The following is a 21,550-nucleotide window of genomic DNA, read 5'->3' on the forward strand; positions in this document are numbered from 1 at the left end:
CACAAAACCAGACAACAGACCACGCTAAATTGACAACCAACAACTGTATTTTGTTGTGCTGTAACCAGAAAAAAAAAATTCAATAAGACTCCATAGTAGTTAACATCATGTCTGATACTTTTCAAGTTCATGAAACCGCTGTATATACATAAGGTAGTACACACAACCTTGTATTTCTTCTTTCCTGCCTTAATGGTTTTTATACCCACATCCTATCGTTTTCATATTTAAGCCCAAATCACATAATCAGATCTACAGGAGAAGGTTTCAATGAAGCTGTAGGATAGAAACCACTGGGATGTGTGATTGAGGGTCTCCTTGCACAAATCAGTTTACATGACACAAGAGGCAGACTGTACAGTCTAGAGGGCTTGCTTTATAATCTGTGTAACACAATGGAGCCATGCTTGGAGAGATATGGATGATACTTCAGACAGACCAAGCTATTGAAATAAAGTATGGCAGAAAGAGAAGATTAAAGTGTCTAATTCTACGGATGACATACAGACTGGCTATAAATTCAGTTTAACAATAAAAAAACATTTCTCTGTTTTATTTCTAGCTTGAATGCACAGTCTAAAGTTAACAAAAGGGCCAAAGGGTTATCGATTTAATCTCACTTGCATAAATCATAAAATTGTTGTTAATCACTCTAGTGATACATGAAAAATGTAAGAAAAAACTGTTTCTCATCGATTTTAATTAAGAAGAAATAAATAGCTTAAGTACAGTTATTTCTGCCCCTCCCTTTGTCAGGATCTTTCAGACAAAGAAATCAAGAAAAGGATTGTTCTTTTTTTAAAAAGAAGTAAGGACTAACATACGAATTACTAGAATGACAAAAGAACAACTTCAAATTACTTACACTCATTTTTAAAACAAGCAAGTTTCAATTTAATGTTATCTCTTCAAATAAATCCATTTGAACAGACATTATCACTGTACAAAATCACGATAATTACACTAGGAAGAGAGGGACATAATAAATTTACGTATTACTTAGATAAAACAGGTCTTTCTCTAGAAGCCTTTCAGTAAATACGTATTTTGCCACAGAGGTTCAAGCCCCGCCTGTATTCATGTCAGAATTGCAAAGCCCAAGTTGTCCTTTCAAGCTGCCTGTAATTGGATGCCTGCATGTGCTTTGTGCTATCCAGCACCGGTACTTCCCTCACGCTTCCAGACGAGGTGGTGCTGACACAGCTGCACTACAAACCCAACACCCGTCCTTCGGCCCGAAGCAGGCAAACGGTCCCACATCCTGGGAATCCAACAACATGGGGGTTGGACTAGATAATCTGTAGAGGTCCCTTCTAACCCTAACAACTCTGTGATTCTGTTATCTTCCGTGGCCGCTCCAGCTCTCTTCCCCATCAGCTGTTTCTCCACCAGGAACGACTCGCTTAAGGCTCTCCCTCGCACATCTCCCGGACTATCCTCTCCCTCTCCAGCCCTCCTCCTGGCTCACGAAGGGCCACCAGCTCCAGACATGGCCTGGTGTCATTGTCTCTCGCTCTCCGCCACCTCTTCCTCACTCGTCCCTCCTCCCTCCCCGCCGCCTGTCACCTGCTCCCTCCCCGCCGGCCGTCTGCTTCCAGGTCAGCTCAGCTCAGCTCCGTGTCTGCCTATTCATCCTGCGAGCGGGGAGGAGGAGGAGGAGGAGGAGGAGAAGGAGGAGAGCCCGGCGGGCGCCGCAGCGCCCTCGCCGCTGTCAGCACGGGGCCGCTCCCGGGAGGGGCGATGCTCGCCCGCAGCCCAGGGCACCCTCACCTCCGGGGGCTGTGCTGCACGACCCAAACCCGTGCCACGGCTCAGTCCGCAGCCCCACCTCTGCCGACCCTTCCCTGCCGGGCAGCCCCTCTGCCTCATTCCCCCAGAAGCCGCACAGCCCCCCCCCCGCAACGCAAACACGCACTGGCAAAGAGGGCCCCGAGACGCACCCCGACCTCTGGCCGCCCCTTCCCTTGCCGCCCGGGCTGCTCCTCACCTAGTGCCACCTCGCAGGCTTTGCGCAGCTGGGAGTGATGCGCCTTCTTCACCTCCTTGTCGGCCAGGATCTTCTCCAGGGCCCGGGTCAGAAACATGTTTTTCGTCTTCTTCCCTTCATACATGGGCGCGATCGAGCCGTGAGAGGAGGAGGAGGGTGGAGAGGGGAAGTGAGAACGGGGCACCGGCCTCTCCCGCCGGGAGCGCTGCCACGGACCGCGGCGGGCGCGGGGGAAGGGCCCCCTCGCAGGGCGTCCTGACACCCGCTCGGCGGCTCCCCCGGGGGAGGCTGGGGTGGGCCCGGGCGGCGCCGACAGCCAACTCCCGAGGCTGAGGGAGAACGAAGCCTTCTCCTCCCTTCTCCTCCCACCCCCGATGCGTGTGTGCGCGGACGGCGCCCGTCAGTCCCCGAGCCGCCCCCGGCCCGCGCCCGCCTCCATCAGCACCGGCGGCGGCGGCCGCAGCAACAACCTGCCCTCGCCATGTTGGAAGGAAGCGACGTCAGGGCCGGAGCGGGAGGAAGCGGCGGCCGTGTCCCGGGAGGCAGGGCGGGCGGAGGGAAGTGGGAAGGCGGGGGGCACTCGCCTTCTGCCCGCCCCGCGGCCACGCTACAGGTGGAGCGGAGCCGCGGGAGGCAGTGAAGAGGGATGCACAGAGATGGCCGCTGCCACCTAGTAGCTAGATGAGGAGGAGGGGCCGGGCTTCCCTTCCGGGCCACCAGCGCTAGGAGGTGGAGGAGGAGAAGGAAGAGGAAGAAGAGGAGGAGGAAGGCTCCCCCGAGATGCGCCACCTGCCCCTGAAAGGGCGGGCTCCGCCGGGCCTGGGGCAAGGACCCTCTCTGGGAGAGGAGCTGCCCTCCGCCCTTCCTGACGAGAAACGCCCGGGTTTCCGGCTCACGGGGGAGCGAGCGGAGAGCAGCCCCTGGCACCGAGGGAGGGAGAAAGGGAAGAAGCGCGTTGGGGTGTGGGAGGTGTCCGGGCTTCCCCGGGCGCTCTCTCAGCCCTTCCCCGCCCCGCTTGGTCCTGCAGCCGCATGCCCGGAGCTCCCCTGAGGCGCGGAGGAGCGCTGCACCTGTGAGTTTGCGTGGTGCCCTTCCTCTCTCGCCTGCATCTTCTCACTGAAGCGCTGTCGTCCCGAGTTTCTTCCCACTGCACGTGCACTAAGAGTATAGAGCACTGAAAAAAATAATAAAATTTGCACCTTCGCTTGCAACTGAACAGTGCCTTTTATGATTTGTTACTTTATTAAATTGTTGGAAATTTTTGTAAAATTGTGGGGGGGGTTGTTTGTTTTTGGTTGGTTGGGGTTTTTTTGTTTGGTTGGTTTTGGTTTTGGGGTTTTTTTTGCTTACGTTGTTTGGTCCTTTTCCGTCCCAGAAAGCAAAAGGGTCATTTCCTACTTGGTTCAGAGCCAAGAAAAGCTCAGGTCAAGCCTGCCTAACTGGTAAGCATCAAAAAGATAACAGAGCCAGCTTTTGCACTCAGACGTGATACAGCAGTATTTAAATGTAGAATTTGGTGCTAACTGAAGGCAGGTCTGGTTTAGAAAAATTTTACCTGATTAAAAAAAATTTTTTTTTCTTAGAAGTTAATCTGGAAGTGAAAGAGCAGAAGTTCTAGCTGTACCTTTCAGGAAGAGTAGGACAAAGCTACAGCATCAGCATGCAGAAAGCAGGGATGGTTGTGGAAACCAGGGGCCGTCTCTGACCTCTGAGGACAGAGCCAGCACACAGCAAGGAGGTTATCCCCAGCAAGCCTTTTCAGTCTTTTCTCTGTTCCTGTGGTCCTGCTGTATCAGTCAGGAACACAGCCTTCCGAAGTTAATCCTGACACCTTCATCATGGAGCATTTGAGCGATTCTGCCCGGGCTGTCGTACCACTGTGCTAAGGCCTTGTAAGCAGTTTATTTGAGCACTTGTTTCCTTATCTACAATGGAGCCATTGTAGCTGCATTAGTAAAGGTACAGTGATCTCAGCCCCCCCAGTGAAGAGGCAGGTAATGCTGCCCAGTGTTGCTTAACCCAGTTTCCCAAATGAGAAATTATTTGTGCCAAAATGATTTGTTGCCTTACAGGTATCTGTATTTGACTTTTTAAGGAACACACTGGCCCAGGGAATTCTCCTAAAGCTATAGGTGAATGTAAGGCCTGAGTGTTAGAGCAAAACACTTGTCCTGCTGAAATGACTTTATTTGTACCAGTGGCTTTTTCTGGTTATTGGCTATTTTGCCACCCAACTGATAAACAATGCAGAAAATATGAAAAGGTTGCATCTGATTTTAGAATTATGACAACTTTGTGAGAGAGTTAGAAGTCATGTCACCAAGCACATTGATTCCTGAAAAAAGATGGTATTCAGATTGTGTTGATTTATTCAAAAGGCTGTGTCTTCAGCAGCAAAATTGCTAAGCATTCTTGAATTATTTCTAGTAGTTTATTTAGGGAACACCATTTGCCTGTTGGCTAAATCTTTTTTTTTTTTTTTTTAAATGTATAGGTGCAAGTTCAGAAATGCAGATGTCAAAATCACTTTGGTCTTTCAAAGCTGCCTGCTAGTGACCACATGGCAAAATGTAAGAATTTCCGTGGAGTTCTTGCTGGTAGGTTTGCACAAACCATTTGAGTCCAGATTCCCTTGGCCAAGTCAGAGCTTACAAGTGTTATTTAGCAAATGGAGTTTGCTATTGATTTTCACAGTCCATTTAGCAGAAATAGACTTGCGATATGAAGGAAAAGGGTATCTGTACGTAACGAGCACTGAGCACTGCAGTTATCTGTTTTGTTCTTATTAATGTCTATTTTCATGTTCTGTACACAAGATGATTTTACGTGTAAAATTGTGTTTTAGTTGAGCGTATAGAATTGCTGCTGAAGCGTCTGGGGAAAAAGACCTGTCAAAAAGAGACTCAGTTCCATGTCTTTCATTCTTGCTCTAATATGAGTGCTTGTTTTGGTTTGGGTATTTTTTAATGTGGTTTGAATCTTCAAATTCTGTTCTCAGTTTCAAACAACTGCTGCTCTGTTGACTCAATTTGTAGCTTGGCACAGCTGGTTATCTACATCTACATTCTAGTCACAAGGCAAACACTATCTAAACTCTGCAACAGTGTAGAGCCTGCTTCTGAAGTTGCACAGGGAGATCTTATTGTGAATCACCTGTCCAGTAGGTTAATATTCAGTTTCCTTCCCAGAGCTGAGTCAATAAGGGTGGAAATCACCGTGGAACTATTGTATAAGCATTGGAGAGAAAAAGTCCCATGCCCTCATTTAGGGACAAGATACAAATGGTAATCAGCTTGTGTGCTGGGTCCCAGTGCTTTGAATAAAGTTAGTTGTTATGACAGCTTCATTTACTAGGTGAGCCAGCTATTAAAATAATGTTTGGTCAATCATAAAAAAGTTACAGACTTTGAGGAAGCTTTTTTAGGGAAGATTTTGTTACAGAGACTACAGACCATAAGGAACGTGTTTAACTCTTTCCTGATTACTTTAAAAGGTAGTGGTTTATTTCTAGTGAAAGGAGAATGAGAAAACTCGTAAGAATTAAAAGGTGAAGATTTAGACTATTTGTCTTACATGGATTCCTAACTAGAATCATTTAGGTTGGGAAAGACCTTTAAGGTCATTGAACCTAACTGTAAACACAGCCCTACCAAGTCCACCACTAAACCATGTCCCTAAGTGCCACATCTACGTGCCTTACCTTCAGGAATGGTGACTTAACAACTTCCCTGGGCAGCCTATTCCAAAGCTTGACAACCCTTTTGGTGCAGAGATTTCTATTAATATTCAATCTAAACTTCCCTTGGTGCAACTTGAGGCCATTTCCTCTTGTCCTGGGAGAAAAGGCTGACACACACCTGACCACAACCTCCTTTCAGGTCGTTGTAGAGAGTGATAAAGGCCCTGCTGACCCTCCTTTTCTCCAGGCTGAACAATCCCAGTTCTCTCAGCTGCTCCTCATGAGACTGGTGTTCCAGACCCTTCACCAGCTCTCTTGTCTTTCTGTGGCCATGCTCCAGCACCCCAATGCCTCTCTTTAGTGAGGGGCCCAGAACTGAACACAGGACTCGAGGTGCAGCCTCACCAGTGCCAAGAACAGGGGGACAATCACTGCCCTGGTCCTGCTGGTCACACTATTCCTGATACTAATTAGGATGCCATGGGCCTTCTTGGCCACCCAGGCAGATGTTGGCTTGTGTTCAGTTGCTGTCAACCAGCACCCCCAGGTCCTTTTCCAATGCGCATCTTTCCAATCATGCTTCCCCAAACCTGTAGCACTGCATGGGATTGTTGTGACCCAAGGGCAGGACCTGGCAATTGGCCTTGTTGCTTTGTTAAACCTCATAAAGTTTGCCTTGGCCTGTCGATTCAGCCTGTCCAGATGCCTCTGCAGAGCCTTCCTGCCCTCTACGAGATCAACACTCCCACCCAACTTGGTGTCGTCTGCAAAGTGACTGAGGGTGCACTCAATCCCCTTGTCCAAATTGTTGATAAAGTTATTAAAAAGGACTGGCCCCAATACAGAGCCCTGAGGAACAGCTTGTGCCATACGACAGCAGTGCCTTGCAAAGAATTCCAAAATGCTTGTTGCATGCAGTAATTATAATTGTTTTGGTTTCAGCATGCAGATCTTTGCTTTGCTAGTAATTTGTTTTACTAGTAAATGTCTGAGCCAAGAACTGTAGTCCTCATAGCTGTAGAGGTCCCTATCTGGTTGTTGGTGAAGTCCTGAAGATGTGGAAAAGGACTGTTAATTGTTTTTTCTTCTTCAACTGCTAAGCCTGCTGGCAACATGATGTAAGAAATAATATAGTTCTCCAATCAAACCTGAGAAATGTTTGCTGTCCAGCCTAAAAGAAGCATGTAGTATATATGCCCTAAAGCACAAAAGCATCACTGCTTTCTTGGAGCCTTAACATTTAAACATAGAGCAACACAAGAGAACAAAGTGTATTTGAGAAACACTGCAAAAATTACTGTCCAGTACATTTTTATTTACCAGTTAATTGGAATAGTCCAAAAGCCATTTGTATTGTTTCATATATTTAAACTGTTTTGAGTGTTAGATATTTGTTTAGTAAAAAACTGTGGAGAACTTTCCACATGAGAGGGAACAATTAGCACCTGCTTCTGCTGGCTTTATGTACCACAATCGTATGTAGTGCTTGTTTGAAAATGCTGATAAGCTAGGACTAGAAAGCTTTGCTTAAAAGTGAGATGAGTAGTAAAAGGGAATAGTAAAAGTGCAGTTTCATGCTTAGAAAAAGCTGATGATTTTCAGCTGTTCTGCCTCCCAAAGGGAATTCTTTCACCTGTATGAGCTCCCATCCACTTTCTTGTGTTGGTCCAGTTGTGTAACTGTGCCATCAGTTAGTTCATCTGTGGTTCAGCCAAAAATCAGTCTTATAAGAAAGTTAGTTTTCAGTGGGATGAGTGAATTGATCAGACTTGCCTGCATATTCAGTAAATCTTACAAGAAAGGGAGTGGGGAATGTGGGTGATGAGGAGGACTGCTTCTCATGGTGGCAGTGTCTTCTTAAATCATCTTGATGAGCTTTAAAACAGCACAGTGATAATAACACAGTGATCACTTCAAGCTAGAATAAGACAGAACTACTACTAAAAGATGCAATCCTTCCTGCTTCTACCTATATGTTTCGTACTTCCTTCGTCAGTGTAAGCATTTGCATTAATATGTTGTGAATTTTGTGCTGAATTATATTCAGAATTTAATTAGATTGAAATTAACCTGACAAGAAACTGACTATTTTTAATCCAGATGTATTCCATATCCCAATTCAGCGGGCAGCATCAGAGATGTTTGTGTTAGCTCAGGGTAATGGATAACACAAGAACAGGAACAAGAAAATAGGTAAGAAGAGGTCAGGCTTGCTTTTTTAAAAAACTTCAGCAGTGTTGGTTTATGCCAACTTAAAGTATTGTTTAAGTGACTACTTTTAATATAAGTTTTCTTGATTATTTCCATGGTGCAAGAGAGCACTCAGCCCTGTGTCTGTATGTAACCCCTTGTATAGGATGGATGGGTCAATAGATAGGACTAGTGTATTCCTGCCACTGCATATGAGCCTTTAACCATGGTGGCTCACTTGTCACCTTCTTTAGCTCCAATATAATACTTTGCATCTGTTCCCATCCTGTTTTCATATACCAGATGCAGATAATCAGTGCGTGATGGATCAGAGTCCAGATCGATGTGACAGATGGGAACCTGGAACAGGAGAGAAGCTCTGATTATGTTCTCAACTGCAGGCACCTTGGTGGAGAAGTTTCCAAGATTCTTACGGAATGCATAAGATTTAACAGGTCTTCTGGTGGTGCTTGGTCACATAATATTGAGGTACAAACCAAGCATTACTCTCTGTCTCTTTATGGACTCAAAGGGCTGCCACCCTTGTAAAAATAGGTGAAGCATAATCCAGAACATTTGGTGTATCCATTATGCAAAGGATCACAGTCTGTCAACCAAACTGCAAGAGGTACACTCACCACAAATGCGCTTTAATATTTTTAAGAGTTTTTTTGTTGTTTGGGGCTTTTTTTTACATAAATTCTGTAACTGAAGAGGCCAGTTAGTTCGGAGAGTGAGTATTCTAACAGGTTGCAGTATATCCACTGTTGCACTGAATGAGAAAAAAAAGCAAATGTTTGTTAGCAGAGGGAATATGCACCAGTAGGTATGTTTGTTCCAGACATTTGTACAAAAGCGTGTAACACCCTGGAGTGACCAGTAAAGAAGTAAACATCCATCACTGCAAAGAGGCTCTTTCAAGGTGACAAATTCATACCTTAAAGCTAAAAAGTACAGACTTTGAAATACATCAATACATATTGAAATACATTCCTGACACTACAGTTAAGTGAGGAAACATACTCCTAGCAAAGCATTCCATTTGTCTGTGACATGTAGGAAAAATGTCAGAGACCAGTGAAGAAAAAATTCCACCTCTTGTGGTTGATGGAATAAAGTTTTGAATTGTGGCTGAAAACTGTGAGAGGATATCAAAGGCTCCTGGCTGTAGCTTGAATTTATGTGCTGGAAGTTATACCAGTGCATTTGAGGGAATATGATTCCTTTTTCTAGTTCTTTTTCTGTGGGAATACATTTTCTTCTAGCCTACCTATAGGAGTTTTCAACTTGTTCTTTCTTCTGCATGTTGCTCCTGCTAACAGATGAATAATTCAGTTCCCAGCTTCCATGGTACCTCAGCGTACTGTTCCCTAATACTCTGCATGAAGAAGGAATATAAGTATCAGTCTTAAAGACAGAAGGAAATGCATTTTCAAAAAATTGGTCATACAGGGTTTTTAAAAATGTTTCTTCAGTAGTTTTTCAAACTTAAGGGCCTGATTATGGATGTACCAGACCTAACTGTCAGAAAAGGTAATTTTCTGGAACATTCTGTTGAAGAAGAGAGGGTGTTTTGGGGAACATAGTAATGAGTAGCCCATACTCACCCTGAACCAGGAACCTACTATACACTTACTGTTGTATGTGAGACTATGCAAATACAAAGGTAAATCCAAGCCAGTATTATGACTCCTTCATGATGGCAAATACTTCTGTCTCTAAATGCTAAGAATATAAAGCTCTGGCACTTTCCTGAGAGCCTTTGCACTGTAAAAGAAGGTATTTGGAGAATGTATGGCAAAGCTAGCAATAAGATCCACTGATTTATTGCTTCTCCCAGCCAACTCCAGAAGATAAAATTGCTAAGCAGAACTAAAATTGCAGAGGAGAAACTATTTAAGAGGAGGAAGCCGCAACACGATTGCCCTTTTTCCTGGGAGCTGCTGTCAGTACCATTACAGATTTCCTGGATTGCTCTGTGGGTGAGCCTGGTTAATTAGTTACCTCCCTAAACACCTGTAATAGGAAGGACTGCTATAGTGTATAGTTTGTCCCATATTCTTAATCTCCAGTGTCAATTCAAAAAACGGGAATAATCTGACAGATGAGAAAAGTAACATTTACTGAAAATTGTAACTGTTCCACCTTTATATCCTGGCTTCAGTCTCCTGCAGGTCTTTGTGACTGATGTGACATGATGAGTGTAATGCATGCTGAGGTTGTCCTACAGATTAGTAATTAAATAGCCTAGATATTGGGTGCATGAAGCATTAGTCTGAACCTAGTTTTTGTATGCTGAATAACTCTTTTCCCCTTGATCTGAGGTGAATTCAGCATAGCACTTTAGAACTTAAGTGCTTTCAAAGGTTTATGCAGATCTCTTTCAATAAGCTGCTAATACCAAAAGAACAGTTAAAAATGAAAATCAGCTGAGAAAAGTTGAATGGATTTCAGCTGGAGAAAAATATCCCTTTAATCTCTGGGCAGGGTAAGTCAAATGAATAACAAGGGTGGTTTCCAAGTGTTTTAATATCCGTGTTGAAACGCTTAGATAGAGAGGTCATAAAAGTCATGTGAATTAAGGTGTGAAACAATGAGACTGAAGCAATAACCACTTTTAAATACCATGAAACGATCTTTGAATCTGCCTGATTGTTTCCTCCAGCAACTGCAGTTGGTCATTTCCTGTCAAAAATGCAATAACTGATGTTTGAGCATATACTTTATATGTGGACTTCATGACATGAATGAAAGATTTTTAATATGAATAACTTGAAAGATAAAATTGAATGGGAGATATGGATACTTTTGCCTAAAAGGAAGACATTAAAGAAGCATTGCAGTGATTCATTCTAATATGCCAGTTAGCTAACTGTTTACTAGATGTGTATTCACTCAAATATTTTTATAAGACATTTTGAAACACCTGCAACGATTTTGATTAGACTAGGTTTCTAGTTTCAAGTCAAGTGTCACAGCTGATGTGCAATCTGGATCATGAAAAACTGAACTGACTAGTTCACAGCATGTACGATGGATGGTTTATCATGACATGGAAAGCTGCTGCTTGTCTGGGTTTTGATCCAGGCAGACCTGAGTGTTAAGTTTTGATATCTGGAGGTTTGTACTGTATGCTGTTTCTTTGTTTTATAATTTTAAGTCTTCCCATACAGAAGTAGGGACAGTGGCTATTAGAAAATTTTGCTGTGCCACTGGTACTGTTGAAGTTCAATTAATAATTGGCTGTAGCTAAGAAAGGCAAACAAACATTTTTGGGCTGGTACAAATCTCATGTATCATAGTTCATGAGGCATGCAGGAGATAATTCTACAGGGTCCTTGTAATAGATACATAACTATGTAAATCAACACTAACAATAATCTTTATTGTTTTATGTATACCTGGATCAAACTTACTTCCTTGGCTAGCTCTGGGACTAGATACATTTTGCAATAAAGGCTTAGCTATGTTTATTTAATAGCAGGTTATAGCAGTGGAAGATGAATTGGTCTACTTGGTCGACATGGGATGGGGGTCATGCCTCTGGATTGCTGCAGGTGTCATCCTTAGAATGCTCACCTGACAAACCACTTCTATTCCTTAGTTTCTTCTTCCTTAACTTTTCCTGGTTTAAACTCTTGTCAGCATATTGCTTCTCCTTTGCTCACCATTCTAGAACAGAAGTAATATATTATTGTGCACAAGGATATAATAACAAGAATATTAATGTGCACAAATGGCATGAACACAGATCTAAGAAGGATGCAATGTGGTGCAGTTTTTCAAAATGAAGCATGCTGGCAGTGAGCTCTCTCACATGCATGAGGTCAGTACAGGTGTGGATGCTTAGAAACCAGAACATTTAGCACAGGCACAGGCACAGCAGTATGTGTGGCACCTTCAAGATAGCTTCCTTAATCCTAAGGCCTAATAGTTCATGGAGAAATATGTAAAGAAGGGTACACAATCATGCATCACTTAATAATAGGAATTAGAGGCATTCATGTCACATAATATGAGACCCCATCAGAATTTTCCCTGAGTTTGTGGAGGTTTAAGTTCACATTTTCACTTTCTACTGTAGTGCTGTATCAAAGGAAGAAGATTAAAATGCAAATTGGCTTTAAATTCACAGTGTACTGTATAAGAATGAGGTTGTGTCCTTTGAAATAGGTGTGAGCTCTCTATGGAAGCTGACTGTGCTCTGGTTTAAAAATCCAAGCGATAACAGCAATGTTTTATAGGCAAGCTTTGCATATCGTGCACATTTGGTAAATGTGGTCACTCTGTGAAATATAGTATTAAAACAGTCTGGTGCATTTGCAAACCTAAATTTTATTGCAATAATTGCAAAAACATTAATTAAAAAGCAAATCACAGAACACAAAAATCTGTAGTCACCAGTTCTGCACAAAAATTCTGAGGTTGTTTTTACTGCATCATTTACTAGAAAGCATTTATTTCACACATACAATTCTGATAAATGTTGTACCATGAACCTGTGACTGCATTTTATTTTTCTTGCTCATAAAAAACTCAGAGTGAGTTTTCTTTCTAATGAAGGTATTGACTTTTACAAGAAAAAGATTGGTTTTGCAGTGGGAAGCTAAGGAGGTTATAGCTTACTTTGAATATTTGTTTACTAGTCTCCATTACTGATAATTTGCATCAAACACTGAGTTCTTATACATTCTTATAAAAATAACATTTTCACTTTAAACTCAGTAGCTTTTATATATCAGAAGCAAGAAAAAGAGATAATTAACAGAGGAGACTGACTGTTTATAGAGGCATCTACTATGGATTCAGCAGGCAGCTGACAGCCAGGCAGCTGCTGGGGTAAAATCCACAAGGTCTTAACAACCCTGGAATTTGCTATTTTCAGTGCCAGATTTGGAACTGCCCTATGATAGAATCTGAATACTCTGCATTGCTTGATTATTCATGTACTATGTGTCTTTGGCATTTTCTGTATTCTGTATCGTAGCATTTGTTTAACTTCTAAAAAATCTGTCCAGGGAAAAAAGAAGAATTCACCAAGCAGCTAACTTGTTAGATTAGTGTTAGACAGCTAATTGTTATTTATAGGGGCTCTTACATTTTTGGCTTTCTCTCCAGCAAAATAAAAGGACAAGAAAGGAAATGTAAATGTAGAGTCACAAAAATAGCAGGTGGGATTAAAAGAGACATGGGAGACAGAAAAGGGGAAGCATTCATGGTCCACAGTACCTGAAAGATGCCAGGCTTCACTTGTGGTGGCTTATTAAACTAGGTCTGCTTGAGTTAAAGTTATGTGACAGAAATACATATAGACAGTTTGCTGATTACGTGGACATTATTTTCTATTAGACAAATATTTATAGCTAAAATAAGTAACATTTATTTTTGAGAATCATAGGCTGGCTCTTACTATGCAAAAAGTCTGACATCTAATGAGTAACTTGCACAGTACCAATGGCACCAAGTCTAAGGTAGATGTGACCTGTCATCCTCTACATCCTTTATTTTTCTCTACCAACTACAGAGGGAACCAAGTCGACTTAGTTTAGATAAATAGCTTTGACACAGAAGTCAGATGAGTTAAATCCCACCTTCAGAGCAGAAAGAACATGAAATTTTTCTCCCAGACAGGTGAAAGTTGAGGCCTGCCACCGCAGAGGATGAATACAGAAAAACGGAAGGTGAATGGCAGCACTGGTAGCACCTCTTTGGTGTTACCAAATTGGTAAGGTTGGTGTTACTCTTAGAGGTAACACCTCTAACACCTCTTTGTTCCTCAGTATCCTGCATCACCGTGCCCCAGCAGGAGGTACAAGGGTGCCTGTTTTTTTTATCTAACACCTAAGAATGGGTGGATTTACTGTGATGTCTCAGAAATCTGAAGTAAAGCTTTTGGCTGTAGGATTATTGCCAGCTTTTGTCAATGTGCTGAAATATACTGACTGGGCTGTTAAAGGTTTGGACCTTTCTCATGGTGATGTATGTAATTTTCAGGGAACACCTAATATGAAGTACAGAGAGAGTCACGATATAAATGTGTGAGCCTTGATATGTAATACTCTTTTGTATAACAAATTTGCAGAGTTTAAAGATTATTTATTTATTGTTCCTTTTAAAGATAGGTGTATACTAGTGTTGGGGTTTTAGGAGCTCTCCTGGGTTTTTTTTTTTTGGTTAAAGGAATTTTGCCCATACATGTTGCCAGGGGGACAAATGGCCAGGTACTTCAGGAAAACAAAAGAGCTGGCTGCTCTTTTTGTTTCACCTGGGTGGGTGGGCAGTTCGGTCTCCAGCGTTCGGACAGAGAGGGAGTCTGCTTTCTTTGGCTGCTTTTCCTTTCTGCTGGAGAAGCCCCGGGATCCCAAGCCCGCCTTCCCTGCCCTGCTGGAGGCCGGGCTGTGGCTGCCCTGCCCCCGCCGCTGCTTCGAGCCTTCGCTGCGTTGTAGCCCTGCTCGCCCTGCCTGCCCAGACCTCCGGGGGGTTCCCCGTTTGGATACATCTCATCTGCCACCCGGGATTTGTGTTCGTCCCTGCCACACCAGCCGGCCTTTCCAGCCTGCCGTTCCAGCCTGCTGTTCCCGAGAGTCCGGCCGGACACCGGGATCGGCTGCCCAGGGGTTTGTGAAGCCTTTGTTCCATCCCTTCCCGGGATCCCAGGGCACCGGTGCCGCGTGCTCCCGAGCTCGCTCCGGAGCGCCCCCTGCAGCCGCGGGGGAACCATCGCACCTGCCCTGCTCACCGGGAGCCGCCAGCGCCCCTGCCGGCTGCGAGCGGAACTGCACCCGAGGGGAAAGGGCCCGACAGCCGAGAAGGCTGGCACTGGGTTTGTGATTGTTTGCTGTTACTGCCATAGTTACTGTTGTTTTGTTTGACTGGTTATACACATATAGATATATAATAGTAAAGAACTGTTATTCCTATTTCCCACATCTTTGCCTAAAAGCCCCTTGATTTCAAAATTATAATAACTCGGAGGGAAGGGGGGTCGCATCTGCCGTTCTAAGGGAGGCTTCTGCCTTCCTTAGCAGACACCTGTCTTTCAAACCAAGACAACTAGGCAAATAGATTGACTCTGGCTGTGTTAAACTAATGGCAAGTAAACTGATACATATCCAATAGTTTTTGCTTTCCTTGCAGCCTTGGCTTCTTTACTCCGGTGAATCTGAGCATGAAGTGTGATTTAAATAGATACACATTGTCAAGATTTAGGGAAGCCTAAGAAAGGCTTCCTTGGAAACATTCCTGTATAAATCTCATGTCCTGGGTTGCAGTGCTGCTTTTTGCTTGGAATTTATTAGGTCTTTAATTTAATACTGTATATTGGTTGTGCTGCAACTTTATCCTATTCAGCTATGGTATCAATCTGTTCTTGAAAAGCTGTGTACTTATGAAAGTGCATTGACATGCAGGAGAATTGAGAAAAATCATCATTGTGTGGCATTATGGGTGTTTAATAAAAAGTGGCAGAAGAAATGCGCATCTACTATGCAGTGGGATCAATATTTTGATGAATTTTTTGACAAGCGAGGTTTTCTACAGAGGAAGCTGATCTTAACCCTCTTTTAGTTTCCAGTATCTTATAGTAGCTATGTGGTTCTTTTTACACTTGTGCGTGTTCCCTTGTGGAAATACCCCCCGAATATAATGCAGACAACTTCTGTTACTTCTGTATGGAATCCACTGCTCTGCTTCTTCACACAGCAGCTAGGAATCTGGCTTGCCTGTGTTGGGCTTTATCCACATGTACAGCTGAAGAGGTAAAGTGCAAACTTTCATGAGGTAGGAAACACTGGTATTGCCAGGTAAGGTAGTAAGCAATATTTGATAGATACCTTTTGCCTCTTTCTAATATCCACGTACACCAAAAATTAATTGTGTCGCAAGGTTGCTGAATATTAATTAACATTGTCCCCATGGGTATACACTGAAGGCAGGTAATTTTTTTTTGGTAAAAGAAGCTTGATTATAGGCTTTGACACCATCAGATGATCAGAGAAATGATTATCTTTGTTTTAGTGTCCATCTTGTCTTCTCTGCTTGTTACTTTTAGAAGTAATCCCAGCAGTATCTATTTACTTTACTTATTCAGGATGAAGTTATTTTTATACTCCTCACGTAGTGTCATTCAATCTAAAATGATTAGCCTTTGCCTGTTTGCCAAATTTTTTCTAAATTTTGTTCTTCTACCTGTGTCACTGATAGCTGTTCACTCTCCCAGTGTGTCATCTGACCCAGCAGCTCTGGGTTTTTCAAACATCAGCATTATTCAACATTATTTTCTTTCATCTTTCTAATGTATTGTTTGGTGCTTTGGTGTTTTTATTCCTGGTTAAAAATAAAAATGCCTTTTTATACTAGTTACAGTAATCTCTGCTGCTCTTAGGGCATAGTCTTGCTACTTAATTTGGACTTCTTCCGTGTTATAGACTTCTGTCCTTTGCCCTTATTTTTAGTCCTGATACCAAGTGAAAATAGAAAACATACTCCAAATGTCCCACCTTTTCTCTGTGCATTCAGAATTAAGCCATGAAGATGATACATACTGTACTTGGTATGGTTTTGGATAAAAGTTTCCATTAATCATTTGTCTTCTGGGATTATTCTTTTCCCCCATGTACATACAAACTGTTAGTTTTCAACAGAATGGAAATTTCTGAATCCAAAAAGGAATTTTTAAGAAATGAGGTTTTGTGTGACCTTCAACAGACACCTAAACAGGAGAGAGTTATTCTTGTGCATATTCAGGCTTTAGCACTGTTGGGTTGTTTGTGATTTTCATAAAGGCAAAAGGAAAACAAGACAGTGATTCCATCAACTTCAAACAACACTGTTTCTGATGGGCTGGGTGCCAATGGATCTGCAGCCAGGCACACCAGCAAAGGAGCCCTTCGCTGGTGCTGCGCAGAGGAGTGTGAAATGAATGGGGACCTTCCTTTCTCTGTTAAAACTCTGACACAGACTAATGTTTTTTGGAAAAGTGCAGTCCTGAGAGCTGTGAAAGCATAATGTTCCTACTCTCAGCTCCAGAGGAGAGAGTTGTAGAAGAGCTTCTCAACATTCATTAGTCATTCTGCCTCAAAACTGCTACCTGCAGAATATCCCGGTCTTCAGACATGTTTGCAGCTGAAGGTTGCACTTACTATCTGCAGTGTTGGGAAGTGTGTTTTTGACAGGTAGTGGACTGCATCCACTGGCTTCCTAAACAGCCTTCAGCATGAGAGCAACTTCACATTATTTCTACTTTAGCTTCTCAGAAGGGACTTCATTTCTCAGAAAAGAAACCTCATTAAAATAAATACAAAAACTTCAAAAGAAAATCTTTAACTTGTGTAAGATAAGGGTTTTTTTTTGTCTAAAATTACTATTTTAAAAATGTATTCCTGCAAATGCTTAATATGGGCTGAAGCAGTTCCAAAACTCCTGGTGGAAGTTGGTATGGGCTTGTAGGCTCTCCAGTGTTCTCCTTAACACTTCAGACATTCCAGGCACAATCTCAGACACCCCTTTGTTGACTCTGGGCAATGATATAGGACTTTCTTCATTATGCACAAGGTAAGAAAGCTTTCTGGGATGCAATCCACATTTGGAGTAGGGGTCATAACACCCTCTCACAGCCTCTGCCCTAATATTCACAATAGGGAAACTCGACCTCTGAGCTCTGTAGGGTGCAGCACACAAAGGGCTTGGCCTGAGAGGGAAGCTCATAGGTGGTGTGTCAACAGTAGTGGCAGGTAACCCACGGAGACACACTGCAGCAGAAGCGAGAACTTCCTGTGTTGCACCAGGGAAATAGTGTCAAAGGGCTTTTAGGGAGCTGGCCGGACGAGCTGAAGTTGTGTGTGCTTCCAGCAGGCAGCGGAGAGATGCTGAACACATGCTGCCTGCCATCAGCAGCCCTGCAGTTGCCAAGAATTGCAGCTACACCATTACATAAACCATTACACAGTACACATTGTGCAGCCAGACAGAGTGTTTGTGTGTGACTGGCTCTGCGTAGGTATGTGGGGAAGTTCACACATGTTAACAGGTTCATGTTTTAAATTTAGTACCAAAAGTTAGGCTCTTTTATAGCCCGAAGTCATCATCAACAGACAGTATTCACTTCTTTTTTGAAATGGAAGGAGAAAAATGGAGGTGCATGCAGCATGATGGAGCAAATTTGTTCTGTTAGAGAAGGCTCAAGTACAGATTCTGTGCTGTCAAGGCCAAAGAGCAGCTCTGGTTCTTCTACAACAGTAGTAGACATTTCACTATTTTAAACCTTAGAAAACTGGCTGGGTCACAACAAAATAACAATAGATCTGTCCAAACCGTCTCTGTGAATGTGATAATTTATTTCAAACAGCATAAAGCAATTAGTCTGTATAAAGAACTTAAAATAGATGAAGCTACTTTTTTTTTAAGTAGCTATTTCTAGCTCATTAGACACAGAAAAACCCTTTACACTCAGCTTTTTGACTGCACTCCATCAATTCAGCCCAATCAACAGATTTTCTCAATCTAGAAACAAAGCAAAATGAAACAAGGGAAATTAAACAGTGAGTAGATCAGCATCTCTGCTCAGCTTTCAAGGCTGCTATAACTGGGTTTTTTTTCAGTTATGACATGCTGAAAACAATAAACCACCTGAAAACTATGGCTGTGATTTTAACAGCTGCATTATTTTCAAGAAAATTGAAAATCCTGTTTTTAAAATCCAACTTTATCAGACTCTTTTGTGTGTATGTAGTTTCAGGCCTAATTTGATATTCTGCTCAGAAGTGGGAAAAAAGTTTCATTAATTGGTTAATAAAACACACACTCCTCCCAGCATTGATCCATCCTGGTATGCAGAGGAATAGCCTGGCACATCACAGTCAGCAAAGCAGACTAAAACACCTGCTCCCAGTAATACCACAATATTTATTTCAGAAGCTGTTATCCATTCTTTTATATAAAGTATATGCTCCTACGGGCCTGGGGGTAGTTTAAAATATTTCATTGTTATGGTTATTCTGCCACATGTCTTTTTCAAAAAGGCCAAGCAGTGTTGAAGTGGCTGGACTTTCAGAGCAGGCCAGACTGATGGAATAGATTACCCCATGTTTTTAGGGCAATGGATAAATTTTCCTTGTCACAGGCAAAGTATGCTCTCTGCATGGCTGGGGACAGTGGCAGATTTTTTTAAATTAACATTTGAATCTATTATTTATGAGTGCATTCCCTGATGTCTGAATCCAAGGGCAAGCCCTGCTGTGCTTGATGTGTTCTCTTACAAGATGGCTTGAAAGGACCTCCACCTTAAAAGTGGAGAGACCTGAGACTTTCTGCTTGACTGCTCCTGCCTGTCAGGCAAGGACAAGCATTCAGTGGCTAAAGATTTCCCAATTCTCAATGCCCTTGCCCCAAACATCTTTTTCTAAGGAGAACTGTGTGTTAGCTCACTGCTAGTTCCCAAACTTGCGGATGTTAACAGAAGACCTTGTTGTTAGGGCAGGCCCTTTTGACACCAGGAGCAGCCTAAGGCTGTAAATTTCTGACAAGCTGCTCAACCGGCGCATCATGCTTGTGGCAACAGGCGCATTCAGCCAGGAAGAGTGAAAACCTCTCTGCAGTTGTTACACTTCCCCCAAGACAGACCCATCAACAGCATCAGTACTCCCAGCTTGGTGCTGCTGACAGGGCTGGAAAATCTATCGATGCAGTCACTAAGAAGGCAGCTCTCTCCACACCCAGCTTCCCTCCTACACAATGAAGGAGAAGGGAATTACAGCTGTTTGGACCTCAATTTTTTATGCTAAATAGTTATGAGAGTCAGGCAAACATTAAGCACATGGCAAATAATCTACCTTTTCTGTGGACAGAATAATTTTAAATTTCCAACAAATTTACAAATTATTTTGTGTTGTGAGCATTTAAAAATGTTTTTTAAGAAGTATACCTAATGCCGCAGGGTTTGTTTTTAAGATGTCTTTCTGTAATTTATTTAAATTTCTGTTCTCTTATTCTGTTTTCTACCGCAGACTGATAGTTGTATCTCTATGCATCTGAGATATTGTTCTGGTGTTTTACCATCACTTAAGAACTGCTTAAAGATTCAAAAACACGAATGCATGTGTGAGACTGAATGTGACTGCTACAAAACAGTGAACTATGGAAATGATAAAGTAATTTTGGACAACCAAAGGAAAGGTTAAAGTGCTAACAAAAGTACTTATTACCCTACCCATGCTACTGAGTATCTTATTCTTTGATTGGTACCATTAAAATGAATGTAAATATAAAAAGTGAAGGGATTGTTTAACAGAAATAAACTGGAGCAGTTGAATATTGACTTATTTTTCATAAGAAATACAAAGCTTTCTTCCCAGCCTTAAGAATTAGACACAATCTTGTCCATCAATGGCTATTTTATGCGGTCCTTGAGTAGGCAGCTCAATCTGCACAATGCTGTTTCCTATAGACTGGCTCTGGATATAAATGCATGTTGGCATTCAAGGTCATTTGGACTCTTCCGATTCACATTTCGGAAAAGGTATTGCAGTTCTCAAAAAGGAACTGCAGTTTTCCATAGGCTTTATATATTATGAGCAACCAAATACACTGACCTTTTTGAAGCAACTTCTGGAAAATACACAAGAAGCTTCACCCATCAGCAGTGCTCTTTCTTCAAGGTTTGCAACAAAGCTCAATAGCTTTTTTGATCTCTAAAGGGGATTTTTAAATCAATTTAGGAATGATGATTTAATGTAATTTGTAATACTTGTTTTTTGGAATGGTGACTTGAAGAGGCACGGACCTGTTTCCTTCCTATTAATTAATCTCAGAGGTTTGTTTATAAAAATTAAAAGCTATTAAAAAATAACAGATGTTGTTTTCCAAGTTACAGAATTGCTTATAATTATTCTATCAATAATCAATGGAAATGTAACTTCTGGATTTCACATAATCACTATATATATGATTTTGACTGCTGGGTTACTAAACAGTGTTTTGCTGTTCATGTACTTTTTATTGTGTTGAATGACAAACTGTACCTATGATCATAAAATAAATTCACTTTTCTCGAAATCAGCTTTCAATCTGTTGTCCTATAGTCAATAAAAATTGCTGAAAATTACAAAGGAAAGAGAAGTAAGCAATTATAGGGATAAAAAAGAGCTGTTCTTGAGAATAAACATTTATAAGTCACAAAAATGATATGATTTCATATCCAAATAGCTGGTTGCCATTAGTCCTCTCCTTAGGGTAAACTACTCCATTTAGAATCATTCTTCTGCTGAAAAATTATTTTACTAAATTTTAGTTCAGGAAACAGGGCTTGTTCTTTCCCAGCAACTGTGTTTCCACCAGCTTTAATGACCCTGAAACTAGAGGGTTCAGAGACTGTTTACACTTGTATTCAGCTATGGGGCATTATGTTACCCTGCACAGGTCTTCAAAACTCAGCTCAGAGTTCTCAGTTGTGCGTCATACATAGTAATCAAGTGAAGTCCATCCATTAACTAGTGTGTAGCTTTACGCATGGAAAGGGTTTGATATCAAGTACTTTTACTGTCAAAGTTTCTTAGATAAATCTAAGAATACTTGCAGTTTTTCTGTCCAAGAAGGTCAACTAGGTCTACAATGTTAGGTCCTTTTGGTAATTAAAAGAGGACATTTGTTTCTTTCAAGAGTTGAATTACTTGTCATTACCAGTGGAGTTGTAATGGTAT

At 42.1% G+C, this 21,550-nt stretch overlaps 2 protein-coding genes across 2 annotated transcripts in view; both read right to left on the reverse strand.

Moving 5' to 3' along the window:
- Positions 1-2,131, reverse strand: part of ARFGEF1 (ADP ribosylation factor guanine nucleotide exchange factor 1) — an 87,136-nt gene extending 85,005 nt beyond the window's left edge. Inside the window, exon 1 of the mRNA XM_039550110.1 lies at positions 1,988-2,131. Within this exon, the coding sequence (XP_039406044.1) occupies positions 1,988-2,111 (124 nt within the window). The 5' untranslated portion in view covers positions 2,112-2,131. The remainder of the gene's footprint in view (positions 1-1,987) is intronic.
- Positions 2,132-18,169: 16,038 nt separating this feature from the next.
- The window catches only part of CPA6 (carboxypeptidase A6), an 87,518-nt gene continuing 84,137 nt past the window's right edge, over positions 18,170-21,550 (reverse strand). The window contains exon 11 of the mRNA XM_039550112.1: positions 18,170-18,356. Within this exon, the coding sequence (XP_039406046.1) occupies positions 18,352-18,356 (5 nt within the window). The 3' untranslated portion in view covers positions 18,170-18,351. The remainder of the gene's footprint in view (positions 18,357-21,550) is intronic.

This window comes from Corvus cornix, chromosome 2 (assembly GCF_000738735.6).
Source record: "Corvus cornix cornix isolate S_Up_H32 chromosome 2, ASM73873v5, whole genome shotgun sequence".
Classification (NCBI taxonomy): Eukaryota; Metazoa; Chordata; class Aves; order Passeriformes; family Corvidae; genus Corvus; species Corvus cornix.